Source organism: Alosa alosa, chromosome 8 (assembly GCF_017589495.1).
Source record: "Alosa alosa isolate M-15738 ecotype Scorff River chromosome 8, AALO_Geno_1.1, whole genome shotgun sequence".
Taxonomy (NCBI): Eukaryota; Metazoa; Chordata; class Actinopteri; order Clupeiformes; family Clupeidae; genus Alosa; species Alosa alosa.
Window position 1 is genome coordinate 26,846,513 of NC_063196.1, and position 16,528 is coordinate 26,863,040.

The 16,528-nt window shown below is 41.6% G+C and overlaps 1 protein-coding gene across 3 annotated transcripts; it reads left to right on the top strand.

Moving 5' to 3' along the window:
- The first annotated feature begins 1,444 nt into the window (after window positions 1-1,444).
- stx7l (syntaxin 7-like) lies at window positions 1,445-16,496 on the top strand. Of its 3 annotated transcripts, none has more exons than XR_007194345.1 (10): window positions 1,445-1,566; window positions 2,650-2,742; window positions 2,868-2,937; window positions 3,407-3,497; window positions 5,000-5,137; window positions 5,385-5,434; window positions 12,788-12,884; window positions 13,068-13,140; window positions 15,572-15,710; window positions 16,030-16,045. XR_007194345.1 is itself a non-coding variant. In XM_048250481.1 (10 exons), the coding sequence occupies exons 2-10, from the start codon at window positions 2,658-2,660 to the stop codon at window positions 16,123-16,125; spliced, it is 783 nt and encodes a 260-aa protein (XP_048106438.1). In that variant the 5' UTR covers window positions 1,446-1,587; window positions 2,650-2,657; the 3' UTR covers window positions 16,126-16,496. The 3 variants fall into 3 exon arrangements, 2 of the variants coding, with proteins under 2 accessions (XP_048106438.1, XP_048106437.1); XM_048250481.1 differs by having other exon boundaries at window positions 1,446-1,587; window positions 15,628-15,710; window positions 16,030-16,496; XM_048250480.1 differs by having other exon boundaries at window positions 1,447-1,566; window positions 15,628-15,710; window positions 16,030-16,496.
- The last annotated feature ends 32 nt before the right edge of the window (window positions 16,497-16,528 follow it).

The following is a 16,528-nucleotide window of genomic DNA, read 5'->3' on the forward strand; positions in this document are numbered from 1 at the left end:
AATCTGATCCCTTATCATACCTGTTCATTCTTACTCTTTGCTTGACTTATCGTGACTAAATTCAAGATAGCTGCAAACGCTAAACTTCGTGAAGATACTGTCTGTATAAATCGTCTTGTAAGTAAACTACCAGTGCTTTTTCAAAGTTCTCAATGTCTCATTTTAAATGTCAGGGCCCTCAGAAGTCTACCAATGAAGTGTGGAGATACATTGAGCCTCGTAAATGGGTGTAAAACAGTGATTTATTTGCATGGCTAGCCCGATGCCGAAGCACCACTATTGAAAAAGCTGTTGGTAGCATCGGCTAACTAGCGCCAGATTTTGGAGTGCAGGGGACAAGCCGAGATGGGCTATGAGACATACGTTCACACTCGGTATCATGTTTCAATACACTTTAGGTCAATATCACTGCGGAATTCTCCTTTAAAAGATTGAGCTTGGTCTGGTGAAAGTCAGACTAGCCATGGACCTCAGTTACACAATGCAAGGGAACATGAATCAGCCTATATTTGCACGAACAATAACGGACAACAGCTCTTCAACTTTGGCCCGTTAAAATGTGTATGAACAGTCTAGCGACGCATTTCATCAAGGCCCATTTGGACATGTCAGTTATATGCACCACTGGTTAGATGTAAAACAGCATTTCGTTTCAGACTACTGTTACTTAATTTGTGCATTAACAATAACGTTTCAGATAACTGTTACTTAATTTGTGCATTGACAATAAAGTATCACATGAACTAAAGATGACTAAAATCTTATGTAGAAGAAGAAAATTCACAAAAAATCCATCCATCCAAAAATGACCTTTGTTTTTGATAGCTGTTGAAAACGGCATGGAACTGACAGAGATGTTTTTGTTTATAAATAAATAAATAAATAAATAACATTATGCTGATACCTTTTGCTTTTCCCAAATACAATGTAGCCTACAGGTGTAAGTGACCTTTCATCATTCCAGTTGCAATGGATGAACTGTGATGAACTGACCTACTTGTGATTGTTTAGAGATTTTAAAGGTTTTATAACAATGCTACATCTTTCATTGGCTATTCTACAATCTATTCACCTTTTCAGCACCAGTAGCCTACTTTCTGTGCAGCCGCACACACACACTCAGGCATGCCAAACAAGCATACACAAAAGTTTCAAGAGTGGGGGATGGAGTAAAAGATGGAGACAAATTGAAGTGTGATTTATTTTCGCGGAACGGATGTACAGGACTGAGCGGCGGTCATATTTTGTACCGCTATGCGGTACATCTAGTTTGGGCATTCCGATATCCTATTCCTCTCTTCGGACACTACTCTAGGCTATCAGGGATCCGAGTGTTATCATTGTAGGCTGTAAAGTGCTTGCCTTGGCCTTGAAGGTTACTTCTTGCGTTGCGTGTGCAGCGTCTACTTCAAAATTTGGCCCCTTCCCTCTCCTCTCGCCTTCTGTGTTCTCGTGAAGTGAGGAAATGTGTTGGCAGCGCACGCACCCAGCTGATCATGTGACATAGAAATGACTCAAAGATCAGGAAGCCAGCGCAGAAACTGACTTTGGTTTAAGCGTTGTAAGGTAAACTAGCCTGTATTGCAGGTATATTCATTAACTTTACTCAAGATTTTTGGAACGATAATTTAATTGGTGTCATCACGTTAATGCGTCGCCCCTTGGTAAATCAAAAATAGCCTAGCATATTTTATGCGCTCTCAATGTCCCGAAAAACAGCTGTCGACTTAAGGTAGTCTAACTACAGTCTATAGTTTCGAGAAATTATGAAACTGTGTGTATTTGTTTCAGTCTAACATATATTCTGCGGTGGTTGTTGTGAATACATTTTTAATGCAAGTCCCAATATTATTATGGGACTTCCGCATGAACTAGGCTACTTCGAACCAAGGGCGTCTCACACACACCTCTTTCAGAGCAGGTGTTGAGATTGTTGTGTAATTACCATTAAAAAGGGATTGCTGCCATTAAAAAATGTAAACAATTATGCCTAAGAGGCTCAATGAAACAGGCGAATTTACTTGACTGCTCCACTACCTATCGAACACATTAGAATAGTCAATGGCTCTGGTTTGTCCGAAAAGCACTTAGACTAGGGTGGCATTAATAACGCAAGTAGCATGTTTTGTGTACACTTACAGTAACAGACAGGCTATATTGACATTGAAGGAACTCCTTCAGGTTTTGTGCCTGTTATTTAATTCATATTTCTCTACTTTAAAGAATAAAGAAAAAACAGTAAACCTGCCACAAACAATTGGCGCATGGCCATTTACTCTGCTCCACCAGATTTGTTCGCAATAAATAATTAGACGTTGTTCCTTTAACCACATATTTTGCTGCATGTATGTAAAACATGGATGTGTGTTAAATCTGTAGGCGTGTTTAAAAAGTCATTATTGCAACTTCAATTTGCATGTGGTTATGGTTCTTCCTTTTAGGCCTGTTCATGCATTTTGCCTCTTGTAAAAGGCAAATTACAGACCTGACACAAAATAACAACCTGACAAAGTTCTGGGAATCTTCTCTGCCTCCTTAGAAATAGTGTATTCATACACTTAGACACTAAGCATCTTCGTTTCTGTGAAACAACTTTCCTTTTCTGTGACGGGTCAAGATTTCATATTTCTTGCTGTAATTTGTCCTCAGAGAAGCAGATGGATTACCAGTGTGGAGTGCCCAAGGACCCGAACCAGCTTGCACAGACTATCAGTTCCAATATACAAAAGATCACACAGCAAAGTAAGTGCACAGAGTATTGAGACTTTATATTCATCAACGGAACAAAATGGATATTTATGTTAAGGCTAAGATTGCCACATTTAAAGTGTGTGTGTGTGTTTCATTTGTACCTGTGTTTGTACCAGCATCTGAGATCCAGAGGATTGTCAGTCAAGTAGGGACACCACAGGACACCACTGAGCTGAGACAAACGCTGTGAGTGTAAAATGGACACAAAACATTTACCCTGTTAATTTCATTACTCCCACTGAATCCCTTGGCTGTGATTGTAAAACGGACACAAAACATGTTAGTTTCGTTTTTTACTGTTCATACTCCCACTAAATCCCTTGACTAGGCCTATGAATTGTTTCTGGGCTAATTTCTTCAAAACCTACCCTGTGTGATATGGAACCGTAGTGCACTTCAGGTCATGTAGGCTCCGTTTCCAAAAGGGTTAGCTAATGTGCAAGGTCCCTCTGTCATCTCAATTATGATTCAATTTAGTATATGTCTGAGCAAAGCAAATGTTGAGGAATATTAGGTAAAGTTTGCTTTGGTGGGATTTTATTGTTGACTTACATGGCAGATGGTAATCCTGTGAATTGACATTGGATGAAAGTCTAGGTTTATTAACAAAGAGGGTGGTGTCACACTTTGACTTTATATTGTACTTGCATTGTAGACAACAGAAGCAGCAAAATGTCAACAATCTTGCCAAAGAAACGGATAAGTTGATGAAAGAGTTTGGTTCCTTGCCGGTAACAACAGAGCAGGTAAAGTAATTGCCTTATCATGATATTTACAATGTCAAGGTCATTTTCTCACACAGTATTTGTGTTTCATTTCCTGTGGAATGTGGTAGGCTTTAGTTATGTTTCCATACGACAGTCATGAAGGAAACTGACAATTCAGCTTACTTGCATTTGTATATTATACATTTGTGTGCTATTGAACTGAGCAACTATGTCCAAATGCCAATGCGGAATCATGCGAGTAACACAGGTTGTTCTTGTTTTGGAACAAAATCCAAGTCATTGTTGTTGGAAGGGTGATTCTATTCATTCATGTAGGCCCTACTGTTGCAGAGCAACTGTCCTTTTAACTAACCATAAGCTCAGACTTTAAACCAAAGAGGAACTGCTGCTGATAGATTTGATCACTACTTTATTGTTGACTTCAACCTAGAAAGATATGGTTGACACAACTACCCTAGTTTAAAGGAAAACTCTGCTCTAACAACAACCTATGATAACAAGTGTACATTTTTGGGACCAAAACAATATCAATCGGGGCAGTTTTGAGTAAGACCGGAATATGCATTTACAACTGAATAGTTTGTAGCATAGTCTTTGGGGGAAGCACACAATCCATTTTCCTTGACAGCGGTCTGTTATTAGCAACGGTCTGGTATCGAGAAATATCAGACCACCAAACGTTGGGAAGGCCTATTCAAGTGAAATGGAGCATTCTGCAGCATTATGAAGAGCAGTGTAATAAGAAAACATAATTTGCCCTATGGCTAGATACATTATCATCCTGGAAAATGACTTCATCACCAAAAAAATCCTTTCGATTGATGGAAAGACTTTGAAAGACCTTGAATTTCCCCTGGGGATCAATAAAGTATCTATCTATCTATCTATCTATCTATGTATCTATCTATCTATCTATCTAAGACAAGAGTCCAACATTTTAATGTATACTTGTGCATTTACTGTATGACTGCCATCTCCCCTGGTCCTTTTCCTGACATGCAACCCCATATCATCAGTAACTATGGAAACTTTATTGTTTTCTTCAGGCAGTCCTATTTTGAGACTTACAGCTGACAACAAAAGGCTCTCATTTTCTGTGAAATTCAAGTATTTCAGTATTGGATTGCCAGTATTCAAAAATCACATTAAGAATTAAATGATTGGCAAATTGTCTCCATCTAGTGACCAGTTGTAATATCAAACCTGACTCTTGAGCATGGCACTATGTGTTTGGAATAAATGGCAAAAGTAGTTGCTCAAAAAACATATACCTCCAAAAGTGGCAAATTGTTGCTTTAAGTTAGATGTTATGTACTTGGATTTCATTCGTTGCCCTGGATGTGAATGAATTACAGACTCAAAAACGACCATCCTATTTAAAATGGGCACATACATTTGTAGAAATTTCAGATTCACACAGATTTGTCTTTCTGTAGCAGAAACATTAGCTCAGTTGTTCAGCAAACAAATAACCCCCTTGAAAACCCCAAATCACTTAACTGTCCATCCTCATCATCTAGCGCCAAAGAAAGATCCAGAAGGACCGCCTTGTCAATGATTTCTCCAACGCACTGGCACTTTTCCAAAGGACTCAGAGGGAGGCCGCACAGAAAGAGAAAGAGTTTGTTGCCAGAGTTCGTGCCAGCTCCAGAGTATCGGCAAGTGTGAAGTCTACTCTTATAACTTAAACCTAATGTTTTTTTATGTTAACTGTTGGTGAATTACATCTCCCAGTATGTTTGGTTTAGTTCCCATGCCTCACTGTTAAATGTGTGGCCTGCTAAGATCTGACTAATGCTGTATTTCCTCATTGTGATCATTCACAATTACGGTACAGAAAAACAGTTTGAAGTGTGAAGGTGTATGAGAAATTATTTTTAAAATGGTTTTAATGTTTGGTTTCAGGGTGGTGCCACAGATTATGAATTTGGAGGAAGTACTAATCCTTTTGGAAGGTTAGAATTTAAAACATTTTGTTTCATTTCAAAAGATGGTAACCATTTGGCAAGTGACAGGAAGTTGTGTCTCCACACGAAAACGAAAACAGCCACATACAGTGGGAAGTGCTTCGACTTGGCCAGCTTCCCTCACGGTTCACGCGGCATCACGCGACTTTAATTTGTATTTTTCCAGTGACGCTGCAACAACCGCAGGACAAATTAAACATTCTGGTTTTCTCCGAGTGCAACGATGATAGACAGACATCATTTGGACAAAATATAGAGCATATTAACCTCCGTTGCTCAGCCAAATGCCTTCCTGTTACGTCCTGTTATCACGGAGTTACAGGCGATAAACGATTTTTGATGGTCACAAGTTTACTTCATTAGCGTTTATTGAGAAAGAGTGTTTTTCATTTAAAGGCATGACTTCGTGCTTATTAGTGCTCTCCCCAATCCCAGACGTTTACATTGCATGTTTGTTTGTAATGGATGCAACCGCAAGATACGCTTGTCATAGGCGCCGATACCGTGGGTGCTCCGTCTCTCGGGCACCCACTGAAAACATTGAGCACCCACGTGTGCCAGCTTACAGTCCCGGCTAAATTTATATTAATTTAAAATCAAACATCACAGTTTATGTTAAATTCAGCATCTCTCATAATGTGATTGGATATGTTGCTGTCAATTCCCTACTCCATATACTAACCACCAATGAGAGCGTCTTTTTTATGCTGAAATTCCTGACACTTCCCATCTGAAGAATTAACGCAAGGCTTTGTCGGGTCTTCAGCCCCAAATGTTTAAAATGTATATAGCCCTGAATATCATTTTAAAAGTAGTCTGACAAAGCTTATTGTTTTGTGACACAGCTAAACACTGGTACCTCATAGAACGTCTATAACATAGCCTAGGTGGTCGCAACTCACAAAAGTAAAGCAGATAGAAAGAACTCACGCAAATCTAGCCTACAACACACAGACCGCAGGGAGAGATGAAGAAAGGCCAAGACAGGTGCTTTTATGATTGTTGGCTTCTGATGGTATCTTGCTAAATCACTGAACTGCATTAGGTGACACAAATGGTATTGCCTTTATCTTATAACTCCTTGTCTGAGCTACTACCAGGCCTATGGTTTTTAAAAGTCAGATGTTCCCTGACAAAGACATTCGAAAATTAAGAATGTTTATTGACTTGAAAAACACACTCATTTTTTTGCAAACTCCCTTCATTCAACCCTTGAAGACATCGCGGTCTGGTGCGCTATCAGTGTTGCGCGGGTTTGGTCACAAGCGGCCCGCGGTCGACCGATATTTTAATCAACCCAACCGCAACTCGGTCCGCGAATATTAATTAGGACAAAATTATACCCGACCCGCGATCCGACCCTCTTATTTACAAAATGTGTGCTTTTGGTTATAGCCTGCATGCAGTGTGACAGTAGGCCATTTCTGTAAAACAAACTAATTTATCTTCTTTCGAAAACAGAAATGGTGAGGCAAGGTATAGGCAAGAGAGATACATTGCTGGTTAAAACGTTAGCGTAAGAACTGGTTTATAATGCTAAATGAAGCACAAAGCACATTTACTAAAGCACATCCACTGTTTAAAGTCACAAACACCCGCGGGCGACCGCTTAATTTCGGGCAGACCGCGCAACACTGTGCGCTATGTAGATCGTTTCTCGTACCATTTAATTTCTCAGAATGTAGGTCTACTAGGCCTACAATAACGTCATCACCAAATACATCTTTTATTTTTAGTTGATCAACCACAAAGAGTAGCATAGGCCTACTGTGCACAGTGCACTGATGACTGTAGCAGCCCAAGGTAACCAGTTGTTGTAGATGAGAGGCAACCCCTTGTTTCAGATAGTCTGGACAACATGTTACCTGGGTGTTGCCTACGTTATTAATTAATGGTAGCCTACAATAGTTAATTGATTCGCGTAACATATTAGTTGGCTCAAAGAGTAGGGAATCAGGATGGAGAGAGTCATGCGTGTTGCTTTTGCGGGATCGAATCCAGTTTAATGCTAGATTTCAAAACATATATTTTTTACATGTCTTTTTTGAAAGTGGCTGTAATGTAGCCGAAAGCCATGGCGTATGAAAAGTTTAATTTCAAACCGCCTAAAAACTTGTTTGTGAATGTCTGACAACTGCTGCAGCGCATGCACGCAAAGGAAACCAGTAGGTGGAGAAACCAGAAGGCACGACCGAACGATTTTAAGGCTATTTTGCATAGGCTACTCAGTGGTGCTATTTCACACGATTATAGCAACCCCACTTACCGGGTTAGGTGGAAGGTGTTAATACGACATTGTAGCCTACAGTGGACTAGGGCTGTCAAAATTGCTCAAAAATGACGTTCGAATATCCCCTCTAAAATAAACACATGTATTCGACTATATTGGAATATCTAGGCTATAGATCGGGCATTATGTCATCTGTTTTTAACTTTTTGTATGGTTATTGCTTGACAGGGGGGATCCCAAGCAGCTTTCAGCCATAAGGCATTTCCTAATTTACCCGACACTGATATTCAAAATGTTGAAACTATTTCGGCATAGCCTATAAGCATTAAATGTAATGTGTCTTTAAACGGTAGAGCATACCGCAGCCACCACGCCTGGCAGGAGTTGAGTCCTGCTCCCTCTGTGTGGTTGCTAGCATTGAAGTCGCTCCCCTCAGACGTCTTCCATTAAGGGCAGAGCTGCACGGCATGGACCTGTCAACATCATCGGGTTTTCAAGTGGGCACCCCACTTCACTGATGTTTCGTCAACAAGCCCACGACACCTCAGTGGGGCTTGACAGCAGAACCAGCGTCCTGGAACTACTCCCTCTGCCGATCTGGGACCTACCGTGCAACCCTACTCCCTTCCTCTCTGCCCGCCTGGCTTTGCCAACGTTCACTCCGCTTCAGCCACAGCCCCCTGGATGACTGCTCTGCCTGCTTTGAAATGCTGTTCACTAGGCTCTTGCGGGTTGCACCTCTAACCCCAAGACTCCCTAGTGCTCTCCAGAGGGACTGTCCTGGGAATCCCCTGCACCCCACCTCCACTGCATCCCACCTCCCCTGCACCCCACCTCCACTGATAGGTTCCAGGCTCTCCAGCCCCTCTGCTGGCTCTCTGCGATGAGCGGCTGGTACTTCCCCAACTTGCGCTGATGTGCCTCCTCGATCCTCTCCTCCCAGGGTACCGTTAACTCTATCAAAGCCACCTGCTTTGTTGCAGGAGACCAGAGCACAATATCTGGTCGGAGGCTGGTGCTGGCAATTTCTTCCGGGAACCTGAGTTGCCTACCCAGGTCAACTCTCATTTCCCAGTCCTGTGCCGTGCCAAGGATCCCTGCACACCTGCCCTCCTTGCCCGCCTTTTCCCCTGGCCTGAGAAAGCTGATAAAGCGGGGGCCATTGGTTTGAGTCTGGGGTCTTCTCCGCTTCCTCTCTCTCTCTAGTCCCTCCGCCAGTTGCGCCAGCACTTTATCATGGCGCCACCTGAACCTCCCCTCGGTCAGGCTTGCTTGACAGTATGACAGGATGTGCTCGAGGTTTGCTGGTCTCTTGCACTGTGCGCAAAATGGGTCCTCTGACAGCCTCCACCTTTGCAAGTTCGTCGGTGTTGGCAGTACATCGTACACAGAGCTCAGCAGGAACTTCAGTCGATGCCCCTCCATGCTCCAGATGTCCTTCCAGCTAAGGGATCTTCCACGGACGCTGTCCCACCGCGGTCCAGCTGCCTTGCTGTTTCATAGCCACTGCGCGCTGGCTTGCCTGCTCTCCTCCTCCACAGCTCGGATCTCCTCTTGCACCATTCCTCCACGCTCCTTCCCTTTCGCCTCCTTCCAGCTTGCTCGGGTAATGACTCCAAGGCCCAACCTCCCCTGTGTCACGGTGCCCGTGATGTCGGCGTGTTGCAACCGCTTCTCTGCTTCTCTCAGAGCTCCGCTGGCGCTCCATTTCTGGCCAGTCCCATAGACTGTAAAAAATATGGACAAAGCGTCTGTGACATCACCCATAGATTTTCTGAAGAACGGTTATGAAGCCGTTTATGGGGGGTATGGGCGGCGCCATCTTGGAAAACCTTGGGAAATCCTAACCCCGCCCACCTCCTGAGCAAGCCGGTGAACCCGCCTCGTCGTCAGCCCGAGCAGCCTCAGCTAAGCTATCTGTAACGTTAGGCCTACAAGATGTATTGCAGTTTTTCGAACTTCCGGGTAGGCTTCATTGTTCAGATTAGAATGTTGCCGCTTGGCCAGTCCTCATGGTGATGTCTGCCTGCCGCACCGCCTGATCCTCACTGTCCCGCAGCATCATGATCATGTTAGTTGTAAACAAACGGGCTACTTGGTGAGGCTTGGCCTCACAGATAGGCCTATTAACTGACCGCCCGATTCACGTTGGGCAGGGGGGGCCATCAGATATTTGTTCCCAAGGGTCTATGAATTGTTAATCCGCCCCTGCCCCCAACGAACGCAACTTTCCACCTCTGAGACAGCTTAAAAGAAGTCTAGAGGACTCCTAACTCACTGACCTACTTACTGTAGGCTGCGCAAACCACAGGCCTTTTTTTGGGCAAGCCTGCATTCGAGGCAGGCCTTCTGTTGAAGAATTTTATATAAATATAAATAGTGTGGCATACTCACGCTTTATGTCTCCTTCTTGCAAACTAGGCCTATAGCCCAACCATTTATGTCTTCAAAAAATAACAACTTGCCAGATATGCCTTCATATCTTTAGGCTTCATTCAGCATTTTGTTCTTCCACTGGAAATGACTCTTCTAAATTTGCTGCCTGTTGCATCCTTTCTGTTTGTATTGTTTAGAAAAGGTTTGACGTCTTGAGTTAATGCATTAAACATTGTTTGCTGGTAACCATCCACAAATAGCCTACAGATTCTTGCGTGCGTCATTCTCTATTCTCTCCAAAATGTGCCCGTTCTATAGGCTGGCCAAGTGCGTAATTCTGCGGCATAAAGCAGATGTATTTGTTTATTGTACAGAAAAATAAAAATAACCTGTCAAGCAGTCAATTGACTACATTGCAGTCAATAAGTTGGGCAAATTACGAAACCAAAACGTGGGTCATAGTTGTCTAAGCCTCTGCTGTGAGGCCAAACCCATGAACAAAGACACATGTGATTTCCCCACGGGCCAATGGATGTACAAGTTTTCTCCTGTGCCTATGGTATTTAATCCAGTGTTTTGTCAAGTTGCAAAATGCTATTCGTTTTAACAAATTTTTATGATAGTATGAAGTACTTTTTGTATAGGGTACTATCTTAATTGCTTTATACTCAATACTTGACCAATGGCTATTGCATCTGTCTATTGAAAGTGAGAATGTGGCATGTGATCTACTGTGTAGGCTTCATAAAATAAAATAAACAGATTGCCAATGGCCTACATGGGGTGCGTTTCCCGTACAACTACGGAGGTTAGCTTTTTACTAACAGGATGCATCGTTCAACTAACCAACATGTAAGTTACGACTGTTTCCCAAAACTGTCGTACTTACATAGTACTGTAAGTTTGGACCATGATAGTTTCCAAACTTCAGTAGTCTGGACTAAGGTGGTTAATGACGTTTAGTACAGGCACCTGCACATACTTCTGTGGCGCATTGTGTTAAGGCCGGCAGATGACAGCCGCCGTTGCACAGCAGTTACCAGTCCCCTTTCCAAGAGTTCGAATCTATCTGGGTTAAGATTTTGACAACAATATTGACATCGTTGTTTACCTAAGTTTATCTTTTGTGCAGATCATATTATCAAAATCAGAATCTGCCTTCTTGGCTTGGTTTGCGTAAACTAACAAGGACCCCCCCCCATGAAAATCAAAGTCTACATATTCTCAGCTGACTCGTCAAAAAGTGCGCACCACCTTATTATTATCTGCATGTGTGTGACTTTTTCTTACGTGCACATGGCTGCAAAATGACTTTTAATTTATGTATTTTCTGCCTTGGGCATTAGAAACCTAAATATATTTATAATTATTAATTTGCAAACAAATAACTGGCGTCAGTGACGTCTTGGGCAATTAGAAACCTAAATATATTTATAATTATTAATTTGCAAACAAATAACTGGCGTCAGTGACGTCTTTGACCTGAAGATCCCTGGAACTATGCTTCTACTAGCATTCTACCACAGGTCGAGAGGTGTAGTTGTAACTACACAACTTTACGATAGTGGTTGCGAACGTTCGTTGCTACTATGGTTTTGGGAAACACTAACGTAGTGTAACGATGCATTGGATTAGGCCTATGTAAGTTCCAAATATGAATGTAATTCTGCGGCATAAAGCAGATGTATTTGTTTATTGTACAGAAAAATAAAAATGACATGTCAAGCAGTAAATTGACTACATTGCAGTCAAGAAGTAGGGCAAATGAATTTACCAAAACGTGGGTCATAGTTGTGTAAGCCTCTATAGCGTAGCCTGTTAAAAACGTCGCAGAAGCCTACCCAAGGCTACAGATTAATTCTGAATAGTTATTTCTCTACTGGCTCAATTATCACACCACTGTTTTGATTTGCGTAGTTGCGTTACCCCAACACTGACAATAATGTAGACAGCAAATTTCGATTTCGATTTTCGCTACCAGTAGTCAAGCCTCAACCCAAGTAGCCTAAATCGAGGTAAATCGAGCTTTTTCAGAAGGGGCGGCAGGCAGAGCGATGTACAGTGGCAATGCGACGCACAGTGGCTGAAAGTGGTACTAAAGCTTCACGCAGCTTCACGCCTCGTAATGCGCGACTGAAGTGGCCATTTGAAAGCGATGCCCACTGTAGGCAGCTTTGGGCATTACAGTGGAACTGCAAACATTGACCACAAACCCTACTTTTGTTTATTTATACTCCACAGAACAGTAGCTGCGGACATTTAGGCCTATTTCAGTGCTGTAGATCAGCTACTTGTATGTAAAAGGTGCACTAAGTCATGTTATGCAGTTTCTAAGCTAAAACATTTTTTGTCACATACAGCTAACATCTCCTCATGATCCCCTAGCTGCCTGTCCCCTGAATGAACTGTAAAAAAACGCAGTCTCTGTGAGGAACCCAGGCTCCAAAAACGGCAACAAAAACAGTCGGGTCCAGCCTGGACCATGAAACATAACAAATTGTTCCAGCCAATCACCGATGAGATGCGCATTCATGTCAGTTTCAATTGCAGGGGAGGGAGGGGGCTCTATGTTTTAGTTTGAAACGTCAACAGAAGTGACATTACCCAACCGTGCTTAGAGAACCGTTAAACTAACCCTAACACCAATATGTGTAAATGTAAAATAAAATAGGGTCTTGTTTGTTTTAGTCTAGTATTTTGTCACCGTTGTCATGCCAACTCTTCCCTATCATCAGTGATGGTCAGACACAAATCCAGGCAGATGAGGAAGCCATTACTGAGGATGACCTGTATCTCATCCAGGAGAGAGAACAGTCCATACGGCAGCTAGAGGTGATTCATCTGAATTGATTAGTAAACTGAATTGCAGAGTAAACTCCACACAACTTAAATGTCATACTCTGTTTATCATAGTGTGTACTTTGTTTTTTTACTTCTATTCCATTTCACTTGGAGAATATGTTTTCTATATCTTGCATAATTTGAGCTGCTTAAAATATGTTTTTTCTTTCTCAGTCTGACATCACAGACATCAATGAAATCTTTAAAGACCTGGGAATGATGGTCCATGAGCAAGGAGACATGATTGGTAAGACTTCATTCTCCATTTTCACAGACCCCTTTAGGCCCACAGGCCATGGTAGTGTAAGGACCACATACACATCTGACGGCACATCTCCCTCTTTGTCTCACACACACACACACACACACACACACACACACACATACACGTGCAAGTGCAATCTCAGTATTATGTTGCACTGCCATGCTATAGTAATTTTGAATGAATGACCCAGTCAGACAATGGTAGCAAAAATCAGGAAGTAGCAGGACACATAAAAACAGACATAAGAAACATCAGGACATAATGAATATAAAAATTATGAGATATGAATTTAGATTTCAATACTCTCACATGAAAGGAACCAACAGACTGCTGATATTTTGACACCTTTTGACAATGACACCTAAAGAGAGTTGCAAACCCGCTCTTGGGTGTTGACACCCCTCAAAGACCAATTAAAGGTGTGAAGATCACTAAAGAGCTCACATGGATAATGAGTACCATTGAGATGACAGACCATAATAGTCTGTCAAAGCATGCTGTCAGAACATGATGTAAGTGCTTAATGTGTTGTGTTTATGCCAATGCACACAATTAATAAAAAAAAATACTAATAGAAATCAAATAATATGGAGTCCTTACAGGCCTAAACAGAAATTGGAAAAAATAAATATCAGTTTACGGTGTAAATGGGATTCTACAAAAAACAGCATATCTTAACCTAGTGTGTGATTCAATTCTGAGATTTCAAAGGATTTAAAAAAGCTTTATTATCTATCATATACAGTGGGCATTACTTTAAATTGGCCAGCTTCCCTCGTGGTCCGCGCGTAACATCACACGGGATCACGCGACTTTAATTTGTATTTTTCCAGTGACGCTGCAACACCCAAACAACCGGCAGATGTCTCTTGTGAGCAGGGTGTCTTGTAAAATGAAATGGAGCCTGGAAAACCCTACACAGACTTCACTACAGACTTTAGCAGACTGGTTTAGAAATAATTTAATAGCCAGAAATATGCCTGCCCTGCCCTAATAAAGAAATATTTGGTTAACTGCGAGTGAATCCCGTTTGCAGCCGTAAAAGAAACGCAGGCGAATGAAACATTCCGGTTTTCTCTGAGTGCAACGATGATAGATAGACATCATTTGGACAAAATATAGAGCATATTAACCTCCGTTGCTCAGCCAAATGCCTTCCTGTTACGTCCTGTTATCACGGAGTTACAGGCAATAAATGATTTTTGATGGTCACAAGTTTCCTTTATTAGCGGTTTATTTTTTTGATTATTAAAGAGTGTTTTTCATTTAAAGGTTTGACTTTGTGCTTATTCAGTAGAGCATTTAGTGCTCGCCCCAATCCCAGACGTTCACATTGCATGTTTGTTTGTAATGGATGCAACCGCGAGATACACGCTTGACGGCAATGAGTTGTTAACAGACATGAACCAAGACATATAGCCCAGCAGCATTCTATCTAAAATAACACATACTTGAAGTACTATTCATGATATGTTGTCAAATATTGAAGTCGTGGGAAGTTTACATAATTTAAGCTGTAGGATGTTTAATTCGTTCCCCATGCTGTTCTCCTTAAATAACTCTTGAACGGTTTTGTTCAGAGCTATACATGCAACTGTATTTGACAAAGGACAGATGTATGTTGCTAGTGACAAAATATTAACTTTCAGTGTTTTACAATGTCTTTGTAAATTACGTTTAATTAAAAAGTGTTTCATTCGTCCCGGTTCTCCCCTATGCTCTGGCTCATAGGCGCCGATACCGTGGGTGCTCCGTCGCTCGAGCACCCACGTGTGCCAGCTTACAGTCCCGGCTAAATTTACATTCATTTAAAATCAAACATCGCAGTTGATGTTAAATTCAGCATCTCTCATAATGTGATTGGCTCTGTTGCTGTCAATCCCCAACTCCATATCCTAACCACCAATGAAAGCGTATAAAAATTCCTGACTCTTCCCATCTGAAGAATTAACGCAAGGCCATTGTTTAAAATGTATATAGCCCTGAATATCATTTTAAAAGTAGTCTGACAAAGCTTATTGTTTTGTGACGCAGCTAAAACACTGGTACCTCATAGAACGTCTATAACAGACAGCTTTATGCGCAGGGGAGAGAGTGCGCGCGCGCGCACTGTGCTTTATGATTGTTGCCTTCTGATGGTATCTTGCTAATTCACTGAACTGCATTAGGTGACACAAATGGTATTGCCTTTATCTTATAACTCCTTGTCTGAGCGACTACCAGGCCTATGGTTTTTAAAAGTCAGATGTTCCCTGACAAAGACATTCGAAAATTAAGAATGTTTATTGACTTGAAAAATGGTGGTCGCAACTCGCAAAAAAACTAAAGCAGATAGAAAGACATGGCAGACATGGCAGGACGCCACTTCACAGGTTGCTGTTCCCTGATTGTGATTCAACCACATTTCTTGTAGGACAATGGCAGACTAATCACACTGGTTCTTCCACTTCCTTCTTTGTGGTTTCCCAGACAGCATAGAGGCCAACGTTGAGAGTGCTGACCTCAATGTCCAATCTGCAACTCAGCAGTTGGCAAGAGCAGCAGACTATCAGGTAAAGGGACATATGATACTCACGGGGCACTGTTCTAGAATTAGCATGACTTGGTGAGTTTAGTGAAGTTTATTTGCTGATTATTAATTTAGAAGTAAAAGCAGCAATAAGTGTTATGCCAAATAAGACTGAAAACTTACTGCAATGCTGTAATGTACACCCACAGTGTTTGTGTGAATTATGCTATACTCAACACATATCCTTAAATTCACAAAATAATGCTATACTCAACACTCATTTTGTGTCCTTGTATTACTTTATATTATTCATATTACTTTAATACGTGTCAGTTCACAAATGGCCCTTCATATATTTCCAGCGCAAGTCGAGGAAGAAGATCTGCGTTTTGATAGTAATTTTGGGGATTGTGGCTGTAATTATTGGCCTCATCATTTGGGCATCCCTAAAGGGATGAGGCCTTTACCCGTCAGCTGCTCCTGCTGGCTGTGGACCGTTCAGAGCCATGTCCCCACCCCCCCCAGGGAGACTGCTGCTACCAGGCATGCTTCTTTCAACATGGATGTGGCACTGATTTATTTTCATCACTAATGACACTTCACAACCCACAGTACTGTAAATGCTTTCAAGATCCAAACAAAGGGATGCTCATTTTAATAATGCGCAAAATTTGTTTTTTAGATTGTAATAACCTTTGATGGGACAGTTCCAATTTTTAGATATTTTATATATTTTGACTTTGTATAGTTATGTATGTTCTGATGCCAAATGCAGTAACAAATGACCTATCTATGCAGAAACTTTAATAAAAGCATTCCCTTTAAGTCATAATGATCTTTAACTCTATTGTAAGTAGTGGT